This window comes from Aphis gossypii, chromosome 1, assembly GCF_020184175.1.
Source record: "Aphis gossypii isolate Hap1 chromosome 1, ASM2018417v2, whole genome shotgun sequence".
NCBI classification, from domain to species: domain Eukaryota; kingdom Metazoa; phylum Arthropoda; class Insecta; order Hemiptera; family Aphididae; genus Aphis; species Aphis gossypii.
In genome coordinates this window covers 76,229,648-76,252,056 of record NC_065530.1, presented here as the reverse complement: position 1 = coordinate 76,252,056, position 22,409 = coordinate 76,229,648, and the positions used below count along the sequence as shown (strand labels likewise).

Below are 22,409 nucleotides of genomic sequence, written 5' to 3'. Positions count from 1 at the left end.
TCCGGTGAAACGTTAACCGTAAATTATGTTTTTATTAATATAATATATAGGTTCATCAATATTTTTTTTTTACCATAGCTAAATTATTTCTATTATATATATATTGATAAGAAACTCACGAACACTATTTATTATTAAATAGTTAAACAGTTTTGTATGCTAATCCAATCTATATTGATGGAATTAATATATACAAAATTATTTATGTGTGTTCCGGCAACACTAAACTAGACAATATATTATACGTAACTATTCAAATTGTGTTATTCAAAAAAAATATGTGCGTGGCAAAGTGTACAATTTCAAAAGTAACTTTCAAATAAATTTAAAACTAAACCTAATCCAGTTATAAAACGTATATTCAATCGTACATGTACCAGGTTACATTGTACCTATCCGCTCACATACTCCAAAGCACGTTAAAAGGTTAGTGAGACTATAGCAGTATAACGTGGTATAAATATCACGTTTCGGTAAACTTGCATATTACCATAATGTGTACATCGTTGCTGCTGACGTATTGTTTGATTTGCATAAAAATAATTACAATGAAAAAAGTTCGTTTCACGTATGGAATCATAATGTCGCTTCGAATTGAGCAGATTAAATATATTAAATATTATACGATGGAAACAGACGATTTTTATAGAAATTCCTTTCTTAAGACACTATTCTCGAACATAAATTTTAAAAACGACAATAATTACAACAAAATTAACGATTAAGTGACTTGATGGATTTAAAATTGATGTGCAGCTAGTTGAATATCTAACTTCTATTTAACTTTTATCGATGCTTAAAATAGATGTAAGAGACGATTTGTGCATTAAAGGTTTTATTAGACTATAAAATATAATGTCAAGTATAAATTAGGTACTTGGAATGAGTAGTTGCTTTTAATTATTGTTCATTCGCTCACAACTGTTTAATAGAAACAATTTTACAAACATCAACTCGCCTCAGGTATTATATCTAGAAAGATGAAATATTATATGTAGTTATCAAATCGTAGACGATTATTGAAACCAAAAGACAATTATTCTAAATTTTTTTGTGTTGATAAATTATTTGTCATGATAATATTTTATTTACACAGCCGTCCATGGTATTATATCGTAATTTCGTTAATATAATTAATCAGGTACTTTATGATAGATAAATTTATGGTTATATATATTGCGTTTGAAAATACTTGTTTTTTTTTTTGTATTTAATTATTATTAAGAGAAAATCTATCTTTGAAAACTTACACCTGCTCGCATTGGAATTTAACATCAAATCTATTATTATAATTGAAGTAATAAAGCAGTTGTATTTTATTACAAGCATATTTTTATTTATTGAGTTCGGCTAAAGATAATACTTCAACAATTTCGATAACCAATTAAAGTATATGTTATTAATCAATTAAATCAATTATATTACCAACGTCAGTGACGGTTAATCGAAGTTTTACTGTAATTATTAATTACGTTTCTATTATAAATATATGTTTTCTTTTTTTACAGATTTTTGTCTTTCGTATAGGCGACAGTACTATAGGTCGAAATTACTACGGTTAATTCGTGACTGGCTTTTACCAGTTTAAAATTACAGTATAATAATATTTGTATACAATATCATAGCATATATATCTCTTTTTTTTTTTTGCGAAACAACGATACTGTGTTAGATACTACACCGCAAGCCACGTTTCTCGGGGTACTATTTATATAGAAAACTAAAAACAAACAAACAAAAAACCACACAACTGTTACAGCGCAAAGATAATTTGGCGAGCTTTGTAAGTCTCGAGGGCATAGTACATATATTATTCGTGTCGTCGCATTACGAACAAAGGATGTAGTCTGTTTTATATCATTAAGAAACCATTGGTACAAATGTGCGGTTTTTTTCGAAACGGCTAATCATCGTTGTCTTCGTAAACGGCGAACGGACGGTTTACTGAACATACGTTCAAAACATAACCTCCTCACCTAACCTACATGTATAATAATATAATGTGTTCACTCTATAGATCGAAATTTAAACGGCGTAAACGTTTTTGTCCATATATTAATTTATAATATAATAATAAGATATTATATTATATTTTATTTATAAATTCTTGAACTCACGAATTAGGCAGTTATTTTTTCATTCATTTTTATTAATATCACGTTTGGATATTTTGGGTCGTATTAAAATATAATATTATACTATTTATGTGAATGCGTATATCGAGGAGGAAAAAAACTCCTAATGAATTAATCATTTCGATTTGAATAGTTGTACGTGAATTAAATATAAGTTTTCAGACACGGATTTTATATCGAATCGAATTTTTTAAAAGCTTTATCCATACATCTGTGTTTCATAAGATTATATTACGACTTATTACATGTCACCGTTCTAATTTGTCTCATTATTTTTCCGTTAGACAACAACTAATAAAAGTAATTATTCAACGCAATGCCATAAAAACCCGTGCATTATTTATTCATTATGATTTATTAAATTTCTTGAAGATTTTAATTTGAACACAGTTCTAAATTTTAAAGAAACGATAAGTAAAAAAAAAAATATAATAATAAATCCAAATATGGTTTAAATTGTTAGTGATTCGGTTTCAGTTATTTGGGTAAGATTAAAAATTAGTAGGTACCTAAAGAAATAAATACTACTTTATACCAATGGATTCCATTAGTTAAATTTTAGATTAAAAACAATGTAAACACTTATTATTTAACTTGTAACAAATATATTTTGGAGTAATTTAGTCATTTGAATTATATTTAAAAAACACAAATTCACAATTGTAAAATATGCTTTATTATATTTATCAAACTTAATTATACATTAAATGTGAAAAACATTTGGTTTAAAACTAAACCATTTAATTCTACAGTTACTCTGACATATAATATATATTATGGAGGATTTATATCAGTAATTCACAACCTTTTTTCCTCGGTGAGCCAATTTAGTAGGCTATTATGTTCAAGCGGGCCTAAATATAAAAGTACCAACAAATAATCTCTATCTTAATCCAATTATATAATTCTGTTACACATATAGTAGGTATACATTATACAATAAATATTATATTATAGGTATATGATGATCCTATTTACTCATATTTTATTGACTATTGAAAAGATATATTGTACCAACACGTACACTCAACTGACAACTACAGTATCTAGCTGTTGCGATAAACACAATCCGTATCGATGGATGTATCTATGTTATATTTCTGTCCGATTAAAGGTTAACGTGTTATCTCATTTTTATATGATATACCTTTTAGTTTTTAATTATTATTATTATTTTTTTTTAAATTATGATCATTTGCTTATGATTTTATGAATGATGATATATGGTGGTATCGTTTTATGCAACAAAAATTATTTCTAATTTCAATTTATTCTTTAAAAGTAAATTACCTCTATTGTATCGATATTATTATTTTTATTACTTTTTTTCCAATAAATCCTTTTTAATATTTCAATTATTCATATAACAAGTCTGTTATTAGTGTTATTAAGTTATTTTAAAATTCGTTTAGATCAATTAAGTTAGATATATAAATTGGTTTACTTCTTTTTGGAGTGTTTCTTTTTACATTGTCTTTTATTGCAATGGCTTTATTTTCCAGGCTATTCTTTACCTTGTAAAACATAAAGTCGACTTAAAACGGTAAATTACATTTTTCTCGGAAAATGTATTAAAAAAAAATAATAATAATAAGAAGAAGAAGCAATTTCGTCTATAGTCTTCATGCGAACAGGCACAAAGAAGAATTAACTAAGGCGAAACAATACAACAAGACAGATGTAATAGGACATTTGTTGTAATTCGTTCGCATACGGAAATATAATTAAAACTAAATTCGAACAAAGTATAATTGGACAACAATTATTATAATTAGAGTATAAAACGTATACAGGAACGTGGTTTTTTTCTTTACAATACCTACCCGAAATATATAGGTAATATCATAATTTATTTTATTATACCATAATCGGATAGCTTGACTTTATTATTATCATACACGTATTTATAGTATAATAGTCGTATTATGTACACGCAACGAGTGCTGTCGGCTCTCGAGTATCTACGTCGTAAGTATAATAGTACAGAGAACTTCGATGAGAGATCAAAAACTGCACGTCGTCTGCAGCTGGAGATTCTGAATTTATATATATACAATAACGGTGCGCGGCGTGGGTGTTTCGATAAAAGTCATTAGTCCATTTCATTAATATTAAAAACGAGATTTAAAACTTAATTTAATTTTACACAATTTATTGCGCTTACTTTATTTTCTATTAGCATTTGAACATATTATTTATGTACCAATAAAATTGTTTCAGTTCAAAAATTACGATTATTATAATCTTTCAGTATGATATTATTTTAATAAAAGTAAAAAAAAATATTTTATGTTTGATAAAATCCAACTTGGAACTTGGTGCCATTTAATTGGAACGCTCGATGACTAGTGAAATCGAGAATGGGAATAAAAACAAAAATTATAATGTATTTTTGCAGTGTTTCACGATTAACCATCAACTGTTTTTTTTTTCAGTAAAACTCCCATTAATTCGTCCATCTGGGCCATCCAGAACTATCACGAAGGTTTGTGCGAAGACGACACGAGTGAACCCGTCAACGTGTGTAACTATATGTTATTTATGTGCCTGTTGGGACTTACACGTATGTCTCTTGACGAGGTTGATATCAATACATTATTATACACCAGGCATCCTCTGTGCAGGAAAAATAAGAAGATGCAACACTAACCCGCGTCGAAATCTCGAATTCGGTCCTCGTATTCTATAATTGATGGACTGTTTTGTGGAAAACTACACAAAAACGTCGATAAGGAAGCCATCACAATGGAAACACCCAACTCCTCCCAGTTATATTATGCACTGTGTTAAAAAAAGTTTGGACCAATGCGACGGTGAGTGATCATTATATTATTATTATCGGTGTTTCTGAACAAGAATTACGTGCATGTTTTTTTTTTTTTTTTGTGACAGACTATAAACGCCAGCAACACTCTAAATATTCAGTTAAAAATATTAGATGTTTTATATCAAAAAATTACAAAATAAAACACAATACTGTATACTTAAAAATAATTATATGCTATAATACCTATATATTTTGATAAAAAATTAAAATAAATATAAATATATAAGTGTATATTTCGTATTTATCATGAGATAATCGATTTGAACATTTTTTTAATAAAAAATTAAATAATTAACTATTATAAAATATTTATAAAATTGTAACCATAATATCTCATCACCATCCACTTATCATGTACTATCGAGAAAACTCATATTACAGCATATTGAGTTTATAGCATATCTGTATTTTCACTATATACAACGCGTTATGTGGTAGTCGGCCAAAACCGGTCATACATTTAAACTTTTACGCGCACACAGTTCAAAGCTGTCACAAAAAATACACGAATTCAACTCAGCTCTGTCATAAAAAAACCAAGTACATAATTCGGTTGTCGTCCAAAATCGCTCTTTTTTGGCACGCGATTCGGGTGCAGCAATATTATGTTATGTGTGGTAACGGTCGTATGATATAATGGTCAAAAGAGGGTACGGATCGCCTTAAAACGTACAAAACCACAAACGATATATTATAATATGAGATAAGGATTCTATAGGAAATTTGATTACCATGACTCAAGTCTGAATACTGTTTCCTACTCCGTTCAAAGTGATACATATATTATTATACTTTATACTATACTTTCGCTACTTCATATTTTTATAAAATGATGATGTCATGTGTAGGTAAATCACCGGGATGCCACCGTTGTATTATTAATATAAAACGCTGTCACAGACCACAGTATCAATATACATATATATATATTTAAACTATGTAATAATTTACGTGTATGCACGCGTATCGTCGTACACGTCGTTTGATGTGCAACTGTGTATGCGTGGACTTTGAGCACATCGACGGGCGTAGTCAAGGCGTAATTTATATTATATGAAAAAAAAAAAACGAGACCGAAAATATGCTCTTGTACACTACGAGTATTATAATGTATACGTATAACGAGTATAATAATAATAATACGTGCAAAGTATACAGTGTAGACACACGGTCGTCAACGTGAAACTGCGATGTCATTTTTTTTTTATTCATTCGACGGTAGTATTTTAATAGACAAAATGAAATTCTATATCGTTAAATTTAATAGAATATCAGCTGAAAAAATATTTATGTATAAGAAATAGGTAGGCGATAACGATAAAAAATAAATACATTTCTAGTACACGGCAAGTGTTCAATATGATAAAATTATTATTATTGCTGGTGCTGTGAACTACTTGACCGAAAATTATACGAGTAAATATACCATGCTACTTGAGTTAATTGATTCTCTGGCGTTCATAAAATAAAACAATTATAATATGTTATATAATATCCATAATTATAATATTATATTATAACGCGCTTCAAACAAACTGTTGTTATTCAAGACTCCTGTTTTATGATAGTGGTTATATATATATTGTGTATATCCCAAAAAAATGAACGTTACAAATTGGAAAAAAAATATGTATCAAGATATAATAATTTTAATGATAAGTATAGCCATTAAGCGAAGATCACGTATGGTCATCCCGTTTTTTCGTTATTCACCTCATATTGACATTGGAAAATTGATTTCGAATACATACTGGGGAAATTCGCAACTTCCGGACTCCGGTAGGTATAATTATTGTAATTCAGTTCTTAATATATACAATATCTACACTCGCATAGTGCACACATAATAATAATAGAATAATATAGTTAAATAGGTAGCACGTACCATGCTATTATTAAAATATGCAGTGCAACAAGGGCTGACGGCGATGAGTGTAAATAAAAACAAGGTCAATTACATTAAAAAAATCCGTACGAAATCTAATGAGAAACATCATAACAAATATAGCAATAACGAGGGGGACCCACGTTTGACATCAATGGTATATATTTTTATTCGTCAGATATGTTTCAGTATTTTAATGATAACGTGTGTGTATTATAAAGCGATAATATTTTGTAGGTAAGTATTAAAACTTTTTACCCGAAAGCCGTTCTTAGCAGAACTCCATGAACGATACTGTCCGAATTGCAATAATATAATTTTAAGTATAATATTAGTCACGACAGTGCATTGACCGATGTAATATTCATTATACACATAAAAATTATGTTCAATCCATCAAAAGTAATAAATAGATGACCAAAAAATGTTCATGAATGTTTTTATTTTAGTTATAATAAATATATTTTTATTATATTAAGTCTAAAAGTATGTATTTCTACATTGATATGATTTTAAGTTTTTTTTCAGTAATTAAATCAAAAAAATATCTTATTTTTAGAAAAATACGTTACATGATCTTATTAATGTGTATAATGTATAAAACAATTGTATTTTATATAATAAGTGTTCTAGGGTAATTGTTTTATTTTTTATTTTTAAAACATGTATATAATGTTGTATATACTTCGTAATTTTTATTTATAGGTAATGTAATTTTAACTAAAAATGATTTCTATAACTTATGATTTATTTATTTATCTATAATTTATATGAAATATTTAAGCTTTAGAGATGAAATATTAACTAATCCATCTGTTGGATACAGCTCTGGAATGATCGACGATATTCTCGATCATTCGATAAACGCGCCTGGGCCACTGCGACAAACTCGAATATTCTAGACGCGACACCCCCTCCCCCGCTGCTGATCTATCCACGACGGTCCCTATATATATGGGCCGCCGCGACCGTTTGGCTCGCTAGTCACCGTATTCTTTTGCGTTGGTAATTTCCACGTAATTATTGGTGTTTTGTCGGCTGTTGCAGTGGCGCAGTACGCGGTAAGAACTTTGTTGTTTATTGTTTCTTATATATATATATCGGTACAATTTTTTTATAACTTTGTTTTAATATATTTTGTTTTATTGTTTCTTTATATATATATTGGTATAATTTGTTGTAATATTGTATTGTAATTTCATACAATTATATCTTGATGTATTAATTGATAATTTATATTGACTTTGTTATATTATATTTTAATACATCTCATTTTCTATACACAATATATATATCTTAATCATACATACAGTCCACTTGTCGTTAGACATATTCATTTTAAAGCGTGGTTACCCCGAACAACGATTTGCTAGGGACCTCGCTTACATTTTTTGGACCTTCGTTCCGGATATTTTGTTATCAATATGGCACCTTCAAAATCTTCGAAACAAGAATTAACGCGAGCACGCGTCGCAAGGGACGCGGCGTTAAATTCAATACGGAAAATACATGCACTGGCTATGGAAGCGGACACGGATGAGCATAAACGACCAATATTTTTCGCACGTCACGGGACATTAGAACGTGCGGTTAAGTCGTTTGAAGCGGAGCAAGGAAATGTTCTTTCTTCACTGGTTGAATTAAACAGGTCTGACGAATTTACAAGTTCAGATTTAGAAATTACTGAGGACATGGAAAAAATGTGCGGAGAAATTCAAGTGGTGTTTTCGAAATTACGTGGATATCCTTCAATTACACATCAAGGTGCAATCGTAGAACGCGAAAATACGTATAATTCTCGTGCATCGCTGTCGTTGCCGAAGATTGAGCTTCCAAAATTCGACGGTAGTCTTTTAAATTGGTGCGCGTTTCGCGATATGTTCACGTCACTAGTGCATGAAAATCGGTCAATAACGGATATAGAGCGCTTTCATTATTTGGTGTCATGCTTATCAGGATCGGCCTTGAACATTGTCAAATCAGTTCCACTAACCTCAGATAATTATGTAATCGCCTGGTGTGCGCTTCGGGATCGTTATGATAACAAGCGACTTCTTGCTACAGCACATTGTGATAAATTATTTTCATTTGAACGTTTACAACGGGAATCGGTATCCTCGTTATCATCTTTTGTTAATACTTTTCGTGAGAATGTGGCTGCGCTAAAGGCACTTGGTGTTGTTGATTTGTCTGGATTCTTGCTATTCTACATCGGAGCCCGCGTCATTGATCCTGATACTCGTCGATTATTTGAAGCAAGTGTACCTCAAGAAAGCATACCGAAGCTGGATGAACTGTTGGATTTTGCTGCGAATCGGTGTAAGATTTTAGAAAACGTTGGCGCTAACACGGGTACACTGTCAGTGGGCAACAGTAGTTCTAGAAAGGGCAAGGGCGGCCAGACGTCCGTGAAGACTTCATTATCGACTACTGCCACTGCCAAGAACAAATGTGCGTTTTGCGATCGTGATCACCCGTTGTTTCGATGTTTAATGTTCAAGAGGAAATCGGTCGCCGAACGGCGGGAGTTTGTCATTAAGAAAGAATTATGTTTTGTTTGTCTACGTCCGGATCATGAAGCAAACTCCTGTAAGTCGGCGTACTTGTGCAAAACTTGTGAAGGACGACACAGTGTATTACTCCATTTAGATTCAAAACATAAGGGTTCAGGGAAAACATCAACACCTAATGCAATGGAAATTTCAAAACCGATTGAAAGCACCACGGATCAGAACTGTACAGCTACTAACTTTTCAGGCGCTGTGAAATCGGATGTTAGTGTTGTACTGGCTACGGCGATAGTGAGAATACGAGACCAATCTGGTGAGCTGGTGCCAGTGCGAGCTTTATTAGATACTGGATCACAAATTTCGGCCATTACCAATCAGTGTGCGATCCAACTTGGTTTACCACGTCACAAGGGACGAGTAGAGGTTAGTGGTCTGGCACAGCAGCCCGTACGAACTGTTAAGGGTTCAACCAATTGTAGCTTTGTTCCTTTGTTGTATGATGCACCGCAAATATCGGCCACCAACATTGTAATATTACCAAAAATCACCGCTCTTATGCCGAATCAAAAATTACCCATTTCAATTCGTGAGCGATACGGGCATCTTCCACTCGCTGACCCCGATTTTGATGTACCAGGTTCAGTAGACATGCTGATTGGAGGGGATTTATATCCATTCATCTTGCAATCGCGATCGGATATTGTCCATAGTCCCGGTCTGCCGTCAGCCTTGAACACACAGTTTGGTTGGGTAATAGTCGGAGCCATAGAAGGGTCAAGAGAATACTCTACGGCTTCATCGTTGGTGGTTCATGCGGCATCAGATAATCAAAATATAGGTGAGCTTTTACAGCGATTTTGGGAAGTTGAAGAACTTGATATAAACCATAGCCCAAGCACAGAAGATGAAGCATGTGAAAGACATTTTCAAGAAACAGTATCGCGGGATTGTAATGGAAGATTCCATGTTGCTTTGCCTTTCAAATCCATAATTTCTAGTTCAATGGATAAGGGAAATACAAAGCATGACGCTCATTCATTAGGCCTAGGATCGTCCCGGGCATTAGCTCTGAATCGCTTATATAATCTTGAACGTCGCCTAAGTAAGGACGAAGAGCTATATAACGCCTATCGTGATTTTATGGATGAATATATTGCACTAGGCCATATGAAGTTGGCTGAACGCACCGGAGAATATTTCATACCACATCACGCAGTTGTAAAACGGAAGGAGAATGATATAAAAATTCGAGTTGTTTTTGATACCTCCGCCCCTTCTTCGTCGGGACGTTCTCTGAACGACTGCTTAGCAACTGGGTCTAAATTGCAAACCGATATCGGTGACATCTTGTTGCGTTGTCGATTCTATAAGTACATATTCATAGCGGACATAGTTAAGATGTATCGACAAATATTCGTTCGAAAAGAAGACCGTGTTTACCAACACATTCTTTGGAGACGTTCACCACACGAGCAAGTACAGGAATATGAGTTGTGCACTGTTACCTATGGTATAAATTCAGCACCGTTTTTAGCAATTCGCTGTCTTCTCCAGTTGGAACAAGATAATGGTCCAGAATTTCCATTGACAAGGCAATTTCTGCGGTCATATACCTATGTGGATGACATTATTGCAGGGGCCGATACAAGGGAAGGCATATTGAAGGTGCAATGTCAAGTCGTTGGGTTGTTACAGAAAGGCTGTTTTCAGCTCAGTAAATGGGCCAGTAATTGCCCCGAAGTATTGGAAGGCATTGCGAAGGAGGACTGCGCCAGTAACCCATACTATGAACCTCATTCTGGACTGGCTATAAAAATATTGGGACTTTACTGGGACCCGTATGGAGATACATTCGGATACAGGTCAAATATTACAGAGATGCAACCTACAAAGCGATCAGTACTATCAGTCCTCGCTCGATTATATGATCCCATTGGAACATTAGGCCCAATGGTTTTCTGGGCTAAGTGCCTAATGCAAGAGCTATGGCGCCAAGGACTGAACTAGGACACTCCAATTTCCAATGAGATCTCTTCCAAGTGGAATATGTTCATAGAAGAACTTACATCGTTGGCGCACTTGAAGTTACTTCGTCATATTAGCATTGGAAAATGCATAAAGGCATCAAGAGGGTTACTCCCAAGCCAATTAGTTGCTTCGCAGTTGCATTTGAATGGTCCGGAATTCTTACGGCAGCCTGAAGAACAATGGCCGAGTCAAACTTTAACAAGACTTCCTTCCGAGCAACTTCCAGATTACAAACAACCAGTCAAGTGTGTGTTGCATATCCTTAAATGTAAAGAATCAGAAGAGATCTTCCGTCGTTTTTCGTCATTAACGAGAATGCAACGGACACTCGCGTATGTATGGCGCCTCATTGACCGTTGCAAACGGAGGCCTGTAAGCAGCGGCCCACTTACTCAAATTGAACTCAATCGAACACTTCTTAACATCATTAAGCTTACGCAAAATTTTATTGGGAAGACTTACGGAAACAGTTAGAAAATACATCGGCATCGATAACCCCCAATTCACTTGCTCAGTTGTCACCATATTTAGACAAGGAAGGATTAATACGTGTCGGCGGTCGACTTCGTTTTTCGCTTCTGACCGAGGAAGCTAAGCATCCGGTGTTGCTCCCTAAGGCTGCTCATGTTACGCAGTTAATCATAATCCATTATCATATGAGCCTTCTAGTTATGGCTATGATTCAAAGGAAATATTGGATTGTGTCAGGACGTGCCGCCATTCGGAAAATTATACATACATGTGTTAGATGTGTGCGCCATAGATCTGCTTGCCCACAACCAGTCATGGCAGACCTGCCACCAGTACGAGTACAGCCTCATAGACCATTCGCATTCGTTGGCATGGATTACGGTGGACCGTTTATTGTGAAAGAAAGCCGTCGACGAGGTGCTAAGACTAACAAGGCTTATCTTGCTCTATTTGTGTGTCTGTCAGTAAAGGCAGTCCATCTGCAAGTGGTGAAGCTGCCTGTGTCCTGATCAGAAGGTTCTTCTATCAACCAGTTTTTTTGTATTTTTTTATCATATTATCTATTTAATGTAAAGTGGTACAAGATGTACAATTCCTTATTCATTATTTGTTTATTTTGTAATTTTGAAAGCATCCTTTCAAAGGCGGGAGGATGTTGGATACAGCTCTGGAATGATCGACGATATTCTCGATCATTCGATAAACGCGCCTGGGCCACTGCGACAAACTCGAATATTCTAGACGCGACACCCCCTCCCCCGCTGCTGATCTATCCACGACGGTCCCTATATATATGGGCCGCCGCGACCGTTTGGCTCGCTAGTCACCGTATTCTTTTGCGTTGGTAATTTCCACGTAATTATTGGTGTTTTGTCGGCTGTTGCAGTGGCGCAGTACGCGGTAAGAACTTTGTTGTTTATTGTTTCTTATATATATATATATCGGTACAATTTTTTTATAACTTTGTTTTAATATATTTTGTTTTATTGTTTCTTTATATATATTGGTATAATTTGTTGTAATATTGTATTGTAATTTCATACAATTATATCTTGATGTATTAATTGATAATTTATATTGACTTTGTTATATTATATTTTAATACATCTCATTTTCTATACACAATATATATATCTTAATCATACATACAGTCCACTTGTCGTTAGACATATTCATTTTAAAGCGTGGTTACCCCGAACAACGATTTGCTAGGGACCTCGCTTACACCATCTATATTTTGCCGATACGTTATAAATTATAATACCGATCGGTATTTTATGTGAGAATACATTTTTCACACGATAATACCATTAATAAATTGTTGAAAATTCATAAAAAAAAAAACTTAAATATATGTTTCAATTTATTAGAGACAATGGTTAAAAAAATAATAATAATAGTTATAGCACTTGAGTATAATAATATGTGATAATAATTAAATGGTCTATAAATAAAAATTAAAAATATTGTCTTAATGTAAAATGTACATATTATATTATATTTTGTAGATATTATTTCAGTTGTTATTTTGAGTCATCGTCAGTGTATAATACATAACAAACATGCAAATTATTACATACATATTTTATATTGTTTAGTAAGGCGTATACATAATATAAATATATCTACCCTAAATGAATAACTAATAATAAATAATGTACATGATATTATTATGTTTTATATGTGCTTTTTGTTTTTTTTTTTTTTAATATCTTAGACGGGAGATCCATATTATTTTTTGCGCAATAGTAATCATGTCGATTTTTTTTTTTCAATTAACGACCATTAATTGTGTATAATTATAATTTTTAGTGGTTTTTTGGTCGATAATTTATATTGGAAAGATAAGTAGCAAAATAATAATAATTTGACGTATTGGAATGTTAATATTGTTATAATAACATAATATAGTAATTTAGCTTTTTGACCGTCATTGGTCAGTGGTATACCATAGTATTTCGAGGTCATAATAATACGCTATATTGTAAATTTGTGCTTGTTATTAAATAAAAAAAAAAAACCATACAAACACACCTACATTATAATATTATGTTTATATTATAACTTTAACGACGATATCCATCGTTATAGTACGCTATATGTTGTATTTTCTTTCGCGTAAATAACAAAATAATTATTATTGATAAATACAATATGATGGGGTATTTAAACCGACAACGAGTTAGGTATATTAAAGCAAATCAGTATAACGTAAATCGTACTATGCTGATGTATATCCGTCCCGGTTATTTTTGTATTAGATTGTCCAACCGCGCGCCGGATATATCAATATTAGTATAATATCGTGATAAAGCTGATTATAATACTTTCGTCGTGAATATAATATCGTTTTCAATTTTTCTTTACTCTGTATATTCATCAGTTTCGATTGTTTGTGTTTAGAAATCCCAAACGCGGTCCACGTACAATAAACTCATTAACACACCGCGCAATAATGATAATAACACAAACACTCGGCTGCGCACACACAATGACAATAATAATAGTATGTTTAATAATACATGATAATATAATATATTACTATTATTATTCTAGAAACGAAAAAAAAAAAGTTGTTTAAAAAAAAATCTCAGCCTTAAGAAATCGCTGAATTGTTGAATGACTCCGTGTCTTAACGCACTGCATGACAAAAAAAAAAGCTAATGCTTGTCGAGACGCTGTTAAACCGAGCTAGTATACAGTATCCAAACAATACGCGGCCTTAAGCTTGCGGCGTCGGGCCAATTGATATGTTAGTTTGTTTTTGTCTTCTTATTACACACAAATTGTTTCCATTCTTCGAACAAATCAACAATTATATCCGGTGTATAACTATTCCTAACTGTACAGCTGCGCGCAATTATTTACACGGTACTATTATTTTACGCGTGTTTCCAGAAGTGCGTACAATACGCGTGGCTGTGAATCTATAATCTCCAATAACAATAAGAATCGTGTGTTGATATTCTCCATCGTGTACATATTGCAATTATTGTATGAGCAGAAAGGTATTTTTTTTATATTAGGTATATTTTTTAAAGGTATTTTCGATTTATTCGATTTTTCGGGGGAAAAAAAAACCTCTATCAAACGAATTTTATTTACACCTCGAAATTTAAATGACATAATATTATTTCCTTCTCACCAAACCAAAACAATCTTCCCGTGATTAGTAAGAGAAAATTTGAACATAAAATATCAGTAACAGTTTTCTATCGCTGTTTGAGTTGGATTATAGGAAGTTACGTAATTTGTATGATAGCATCGGTACAATTTATATAAACATTATATTACTATAAATTAAATAATTAATATTTCAGTAGATAAAAGAGAATATAATATATAATCATGTTATATACGGTATAGCTAATCTACATATTATTTTAAATTTGCATAATCATATCATAACTGTAGTAATATTTTTAATTAAATGCAAATAAAAAGGGTTTAGGTAAGAAATGTTACTTATATTCAACTAAGATTATTCATTAAAATTAAAAATTAGTAGCATTCCAAGCATTAATGTTATTCCTCACGACCACTTTTCTCTGCGCTATTAATACTTAGAATAATGAGATTATTATACAAATTAGCTATAATAATTAAAATACAATTTTGTTTAAATAAACGTGAAATTGACAAGTTCAATGTAATATTTATTTATATTTTGTATAGTATAATATAATCCATTTACCAAAGTTCAAAAGTACCTAATGAAATATTATATTAATAATGTGTTCACGTTAATCACGTAACGTGTCGAATTTAGTGTTTTATGGTATAAGATATATACAAAGGAATACTGAATCATACCAAGCAACGTTTAATACATACCTTCTATATTGATTAGTGTTTGATGTCTGTGCCAACACACAGGCGTTTGTATTAAATCTGATTATACATCAGTCATCAGTCATTCGTTTAAAATTGTAAACGTCCAAAAATCTTATACATATTATAATGTAATATAACATCTATTTTAATAGTATGTTATTACCGAACTAAAAATCACATTTTTAATATAGTTACTTGCGTTTACCTATAGTCATTTTATACTATGCTTTAAAACTTTTCCGTTAAAAAAACGTTTTACTTATTAACGTTTCGTGTGATAAATAACCGATGTATTGTATCGATCATAAATAAACTGCCTTGCATTGGTATTGAATTAAAATCGATTATTCGTTGATTTTATGTGGAATGTCAAACACCAAACAGCCACTAAAGTATAGTATAAATAACAGACTAATAATCTCGGTTGAAATATATATGAAAAAAGTTTTAGCGATCACTATATATTTAAGTATAACGCCTGTCAAATAAAAATAAACTCGTTGACCTACAAACACAAAGGCTAGGATTTGCTTTTCGTACCGTTCGCCTTTTAAATGAACAGTGGTTTTTTGTAGTGGAAGTAGTATATAATATATATTTCTGAGTATATAATATGTCTAAGTAGTATTTTACTATATACACGTGGTTTGTAATGGTAGTGGTTGTTTTTTTTTTTTTTTTTAATTCTTACTAACACGTGAAAGTAAATTCAAGTGCTAAAACAACGGAATGGAAAATACACACACACATATATGTGTACGTGCGCTTGCGTTTATACGTAAGCCGTTGTAATATGTTAGTAACGAAAGTGCCAAGTTTTTTGGAATTGCATTACACTTGTTGACAGGTGCGTCGGTTGCGGCGGCGGCAATATCGCACTACAGGTATAAACCGACCGGCGACGAAAAAAAAGAAATCATTGAAACACTCGTTTACATTATAAGTATATACATGTTTATGAAATATACATACAGAACATCGCAAATACAATCGTTTTTCACGCGAGTAAATATTAATTTTTTTTTTTTTTTTTAAACCTTTTTTAATCGTAACGCCTTGTGTACACCACGGCGAACATAATAATAATAATTTGTACACACTGCGAAAGAGACGATATTTTTTTGTTTTCGTGATGTGAACACAACACACGTAACGTTGGCAGTGGTGAGCCAGGGTAAGCGCGTAAAGGTTTTGTTCGTCCAATATTGTTTGTTTTGTTGTACGGGAGAGGACGAAAAAAACACACAAAATGTATAAAACGTAATTCCACAGTTTTAAGTTTTAATTGAATTTGAAGCTTCTGTGCTTTTTACCCAACCACAGATAACGGCATACTGTACGAATCTTCCGTGTTCACGCGACACAATATGATAAATCTCGGAGGCTGCAATGATACCGATATAACACTATTATACGATGTAAACTCGTCTGGTCGTCTATATAATACAATTTTTTTTAATTTTATCAATTATATAATAATAATAATAATAATAATACAGTAATCGAAATGATCGAATAGTCAAACACGATTTTTAGTAGTGTTGAAAGTAATATTTTCGAGAAGATCAAAATATTGATTTGAACATTTTGACACATACTAGGTTTTAGACATTTATACAGCCATAATAAATTAAAATATGGATTTTGATAGCATTTGTTTTTTTTTTAATAGTTTAAAACGAAGCTTTATCAGCTATAAATATGATCTATGTTATAGAATAAATGTACATTTATATTCATTTTATTGTTCTTAATACATTTTCAGAGCTTTAATCAATTTTAATGTTTTTTTATAATTATTTATAAAAAATCCTTATAGTGTTTTTGTTTTTCAATTTCATTCAAAAATTGAAATTAAATTAATTTAAATTAAATTGGTAGATATACTCGTCCATCATTTTTATTATAAATATTATTAAATAAGTAAATTTATCTTGAAAAATAACAATAAATACAATAATATTATGTTGTTCTAGACACTGCCTAGTCTTTATAGTCAGTATTATTAGTTTGTCATAGTTTTTTATAAATCGTAGATAATATCACGAAGTCAATCTTGATTAGCAATATTAAAAGAAACCATTGAAATAAAAATTACATTAACATTAATATTAGGGTAAACATAATGAAAATAAAAAGAAATTAAATTGATAAATTTTTTTTTTTTTTAAAGATTTTTTAATCTCTTATTTAACGTTTAATTATTACTTTATTATAAATATTTTTTCTATAGATTTTTAATGCTTCAAAATTAATACTCCAGACATAATATAACATCGTTCCACTAAATCAAGATGGTTATTTGACGTTTCCTTTCATAAATTCACAATACTAACTATGGTATGATTGATCAAATTCAACGGATGGGTTAGTAAAGTTAGCTTTTAGACGTAGTCCTACTTCCTCTAAGTTTAAGTGAAATTTCTAAAATGATATAAATATAGATACTTAGTTTTTTATTAATTATACGTCATGGTTATTAGACTTGTATAATCAATAATATTAAGTTTTTCAATTCCATATCATAATATATTGTAGTATACTTAAGTCTTTATTTCCATTAATTAGTTTTAATAAATAAATAAATACAGTTATTTATGGTGCATCCAGAATTCCCGTATAATCAGTTATATCTCCATGGAAAATCAGTATATTATAATGCGGTTTTTTTTCAGAAATTACCACGACAAATCTAAATGAATAGAGTAAGTTTAATATTTTAAAAATTTACGAAATATTTTTCATGTAATTTAGTAATTTAATTTTCAAGACCATCATTTTTTGATCATATTTTCAGTTTTTTAAAAAAAATTGAGTATAAAATATAGACTAAATCACTTATATATTATTTAGGTAGTGTATGATTTAAAGTTATGCTATATTAAGTTATTTCATTGGTTGTATAATATAAATTAAAAACATAATTTAAATTTGTATATAATGTTAATGAAGAAAATAGGTCAAGTTTATTTATGAACGAAACAAATGTATACTACGCCATTACAGCTTTTAGAAGTTTATTACCTCCAAAATTATCAATAAGTTATAGGTGCGTGGTGACTGGTGTAAGCAAACAAATACAATTTAATAATTAAACTATTTGTTTCATATTTTGCTAACATATAACTATTATTATTATGAAACCAAAAACTTGATAAATTAATTTATCACAACTAATATTTCCGACATAATATATATAATCAAAATATTAACTTGAATATTAAAAAACTAAATTACCTTAAAAAATGTTAATAAATAACTTATTGCCATGAAAAAAAAACTGGATTTCAATACATTGATTTTAAATAGTCACGAAGATACTACTAAGAGTGATACGGTACATCTAAGACACATTATAGAATAATAGTTATAATATTATTACACTAATTTATTAGCGCCAAAAAGATTTTAATTTTTAATTTTTTATCACTTCTTGACAAGTTTAACATGCATTTACTCTTTGATAATTATTATATTATATTGTTAAAAACAATATAGACTATTGCAAGATGACAAAAAAATTATAAACCATAATAAATTTAAGATAATTCTAGTTTTAACAAAAAAAAAAAAATAGATACATAAGATTTAGTATAGACATAATGTTATCGCAATATAATAACATATAATACTACTATATCACAATATTCAAATCCACGGCAATTGTATCGATTCGTTCGCTTCAAATTTACTACGTGAGCACATTTTATACTTAACAACATAATGCATAATTAATAATTATATAATATGATATGGTTTAATATTAAATATCATATGGTGTAGATATCCAAGGATGAAGTGTGCGTGTCAGAATCCTCAGAGCTTGGAATTAAATGAACACGCATAAGTGACATCGGTGGATAATATCCGTAGACGTGCAAGTGGCGTGGTGGACAAATTATAATAATATATTGAGAAATTGCATAGTATGTGTGGTAATTATACCACTCTCCGTATCGCGAGTATTATTTTCTTTGGAAATCATTACTTCTGGCCTCACTACATAATATTATATTATTTCTATGACGTTTTTATAAAAGTAGTACATTTTTTTTTATATTATTATTTTTGTTTTAATAATTTCTTGACAACAGTTAAGACTATCGTTGAAGAGGAAAAAATATCGATGCCCACAACTATAGTTTTGACATTGGAATAACTACATAATTTTTGATTATTAATAGTATTTACCTTATACGTAAATATTGAATTTAAAAAAAAAAACTTGTAATCTAGTTTATATCTTTAAAACTTAAAGACTATTTAGGTTTGAAATGTTCTAAAAAAATTACTCACATTTTTCGTGGGAATAAATTTATTAGTTTTGTTGGGTAATATAAAAGAATATATATATATATGACGTGTGATAATATAGTGTGTTTAAAAGATACTTTAAAACATAATGATAAAAATAAAGCAAAGAAAGGCATCAAAACTCTTTAAAATAAGTTCATGAAAATGTGATCAAGGTTATGGAGTTAGGTGTGAATCATGTACATTTTTCCGTTTATAAATCGAGAAGAAAACATTCGCGTCTGGAGTGATTCGTGGAGAGTCTGATGTTATTCAATTCCAGCGTGTAGGTAGTGTTTGGATTATAACTTGGGATCGGATTTTCAAGTATCCAAATATGCACGTAAACGTCGTGTAGGTGTGGAACAACAAGTATTATACATACATAAATGTATTAAACTATGAACTCAAAACACGTTGAAACGTGAGCAATAAATAATAAATATTAGTTTTTCTTATTTCTTTTTCAGGCATTTAATGCTGTCTAAGAGTTTTCTCCACTTTCATAATCTTTCACAACTTCTCTTTATTCTGAAATATCCTTATCCATTATTTTACTCCCATTTTATAAACGTTTCCATCCATAATACCCAGCAATATTTTCCTGAACAAACTTTGAAATCTTTTTCCCATTGGTTTTCAATGATTTGTGTTCTACTTATACATTCCTCACACCAAATCACGTTTTATTATCATATCGACTAAACTCGGTTAAACATAAAATGTCCAAACTAATAAACAAGACCTACAATAATTCTACGTTTTACTTTTTTTTTTTAGAAATTATTCGAACAGAATTGTTTGCATTCACTAATTACTAGATAATAGTTAGTTACTGACGTTACTGTTATTACAGCGAAGTAAAATACTTTTTATCACTCGTTATTTAAATTAACGTGTAAAATTAATGAATTCATTACTCTAGACTCTGGTGGTCTAATCATGAAAATTTTTCAAAATTTTCTGAGCGTTCTATAAATCATTAAATTTAAAAAGATTCTAAAATATAAGTATAATATATGTATATGAAAGTTATTAGACCCAATGTAATTTATATATATTTATATAAGAGTAGGATAACTTCGTAAACTGCAACATTAGCTTCTTACTATAGGGGTTTTTCTTCATATAGTTCGTTTCACGCATATGTCATGTTATAATATATATATATATATATATATATATATGTTATATGTGTGTATTTATGTGTGGGTGTGTATTGTCTATATACTTATGCACATAACTTCGACGGGGAAATTAGTTTTTTTTATTATTATTATTATTTACCGAAATTTGACAGCTTATATTACGACGTTAACATTCTACATAAATATAATTTTTTCTCATCACAGTCTTGCCCGTTTCATACTAACTGACGCAATTCAGTTTATCTTTAGTGCCTTAAAGGCATAAGCTGGCCAAACTTTGCCGGCAAAAACTTACTTATTAACATTACACATACACGTGTGCACCCTGACGAAACATTCAGTCATTTTTCTGGTGGTGTGAAAGGGGGATGAACATGACCTTCCGTCACTAATCTGTATAATATTACACACGCCTATATTTCTTTATACACTATGTACGTAAAAATTATCAATTTAATAAAATTATTCTGAACAGTTTTTACTAATTTTTAAGATTTTTTAACAATTCGATGCAACCATAATTGGTTATTTTCGTTTTGATTTATAGAAATGCTTATATGTAATTTAATTGTATACATGAAATTTTAAAATATTTTATCTTTTAATTATTAAAAATAAAGTTATTTTGATATTGCCCTTCTATATTTTAAGTTCACAGATTATATTCAAATCAAATAATTATCATAATATTTATATATAATATATATACATATATATTATACTATACGATATTATGTTACATGATATTATTATAAATATATTGTGATATGTAATAATATATTTACCAGCTATTGTTTACACAATATTATAATACGGTGTTGTTACGCAAAAATCAAATTTGTTTTGGAAATGAATTGTGTAAACATTATTATTATTTAATTTTGATGTTAATGGAAAATCGAAAACTTTTGAAACGCGCGGTTAATGCTATGATATGTTGATAGAACGAGGTAGAGAGTCTATATCTATAGTTTACCATGCATTCTAAAAATTATAACATTATATTATTATTACAAATATAATTTTTCTGTTGAAAGAAATATAATATATATATATCAAATTAGAAATTTTGCAAAAACGTATTACAATTATTGGTTGTTTGAACTACCGTAATTATACTTTTTTGTGTCAGTTTTAGTGTACACACGAATGACAGTATTATTTTCTGTATGCTTCACAAATAGTTTTTATTTCTTAAGTCCAAATACTATATACAAAATCAATAAAACACATAATAATATTAAATATTAATATTGTCATAATAAAACAAAACTTATC

General features: G+C 30.2%; 2 protein-coding genes across 4 annotated transcripts in view; one reads left to right on the top strand and one right to left on the bottom strand.

The window, feature by feature from the left end:
* LOC114131724 (cAMP-specific 3',5'-cyclic phosphodiesterase) overlaps window positions 1-22,409 on the bottom strand; it is a 657,881-nt gene that overhangs the window by 348,527 nt on the left and 286,945 nt on the right. The gene's annotated exons all lie outside the window — the stretch shown is intronic.
* LOC126549212 (uncharacterized) lies at window positions 7,660-11,826 on the top strand. Of its 2 annotated transcripts, none has more exons than XM_050197968.1 (2): window positions 7,660-7,908; window positions 8,175-11,826. In XM_050197968.1, exon 2 carries the CDS (start codon window positions 8,272-8,274, stop codon window positions 11,362-11,364), a length of 3,093 nt encoding a protein of 1,030 aa, XP_050053925.1. In that variant the 5' UTR covers window positions 7,660-7,908; window positions 8,175-8,271; the 3' UTR covers window positions 11,365-11,826. The 2 variants fall into 2 exon arrangements, with proteins under 2 accessions (XP_050053925.1, XP_050054380.1); XM_050198423.1 differs by having other exon boundaries at window positions 7,660-10,833; window positions 10,912-11,826.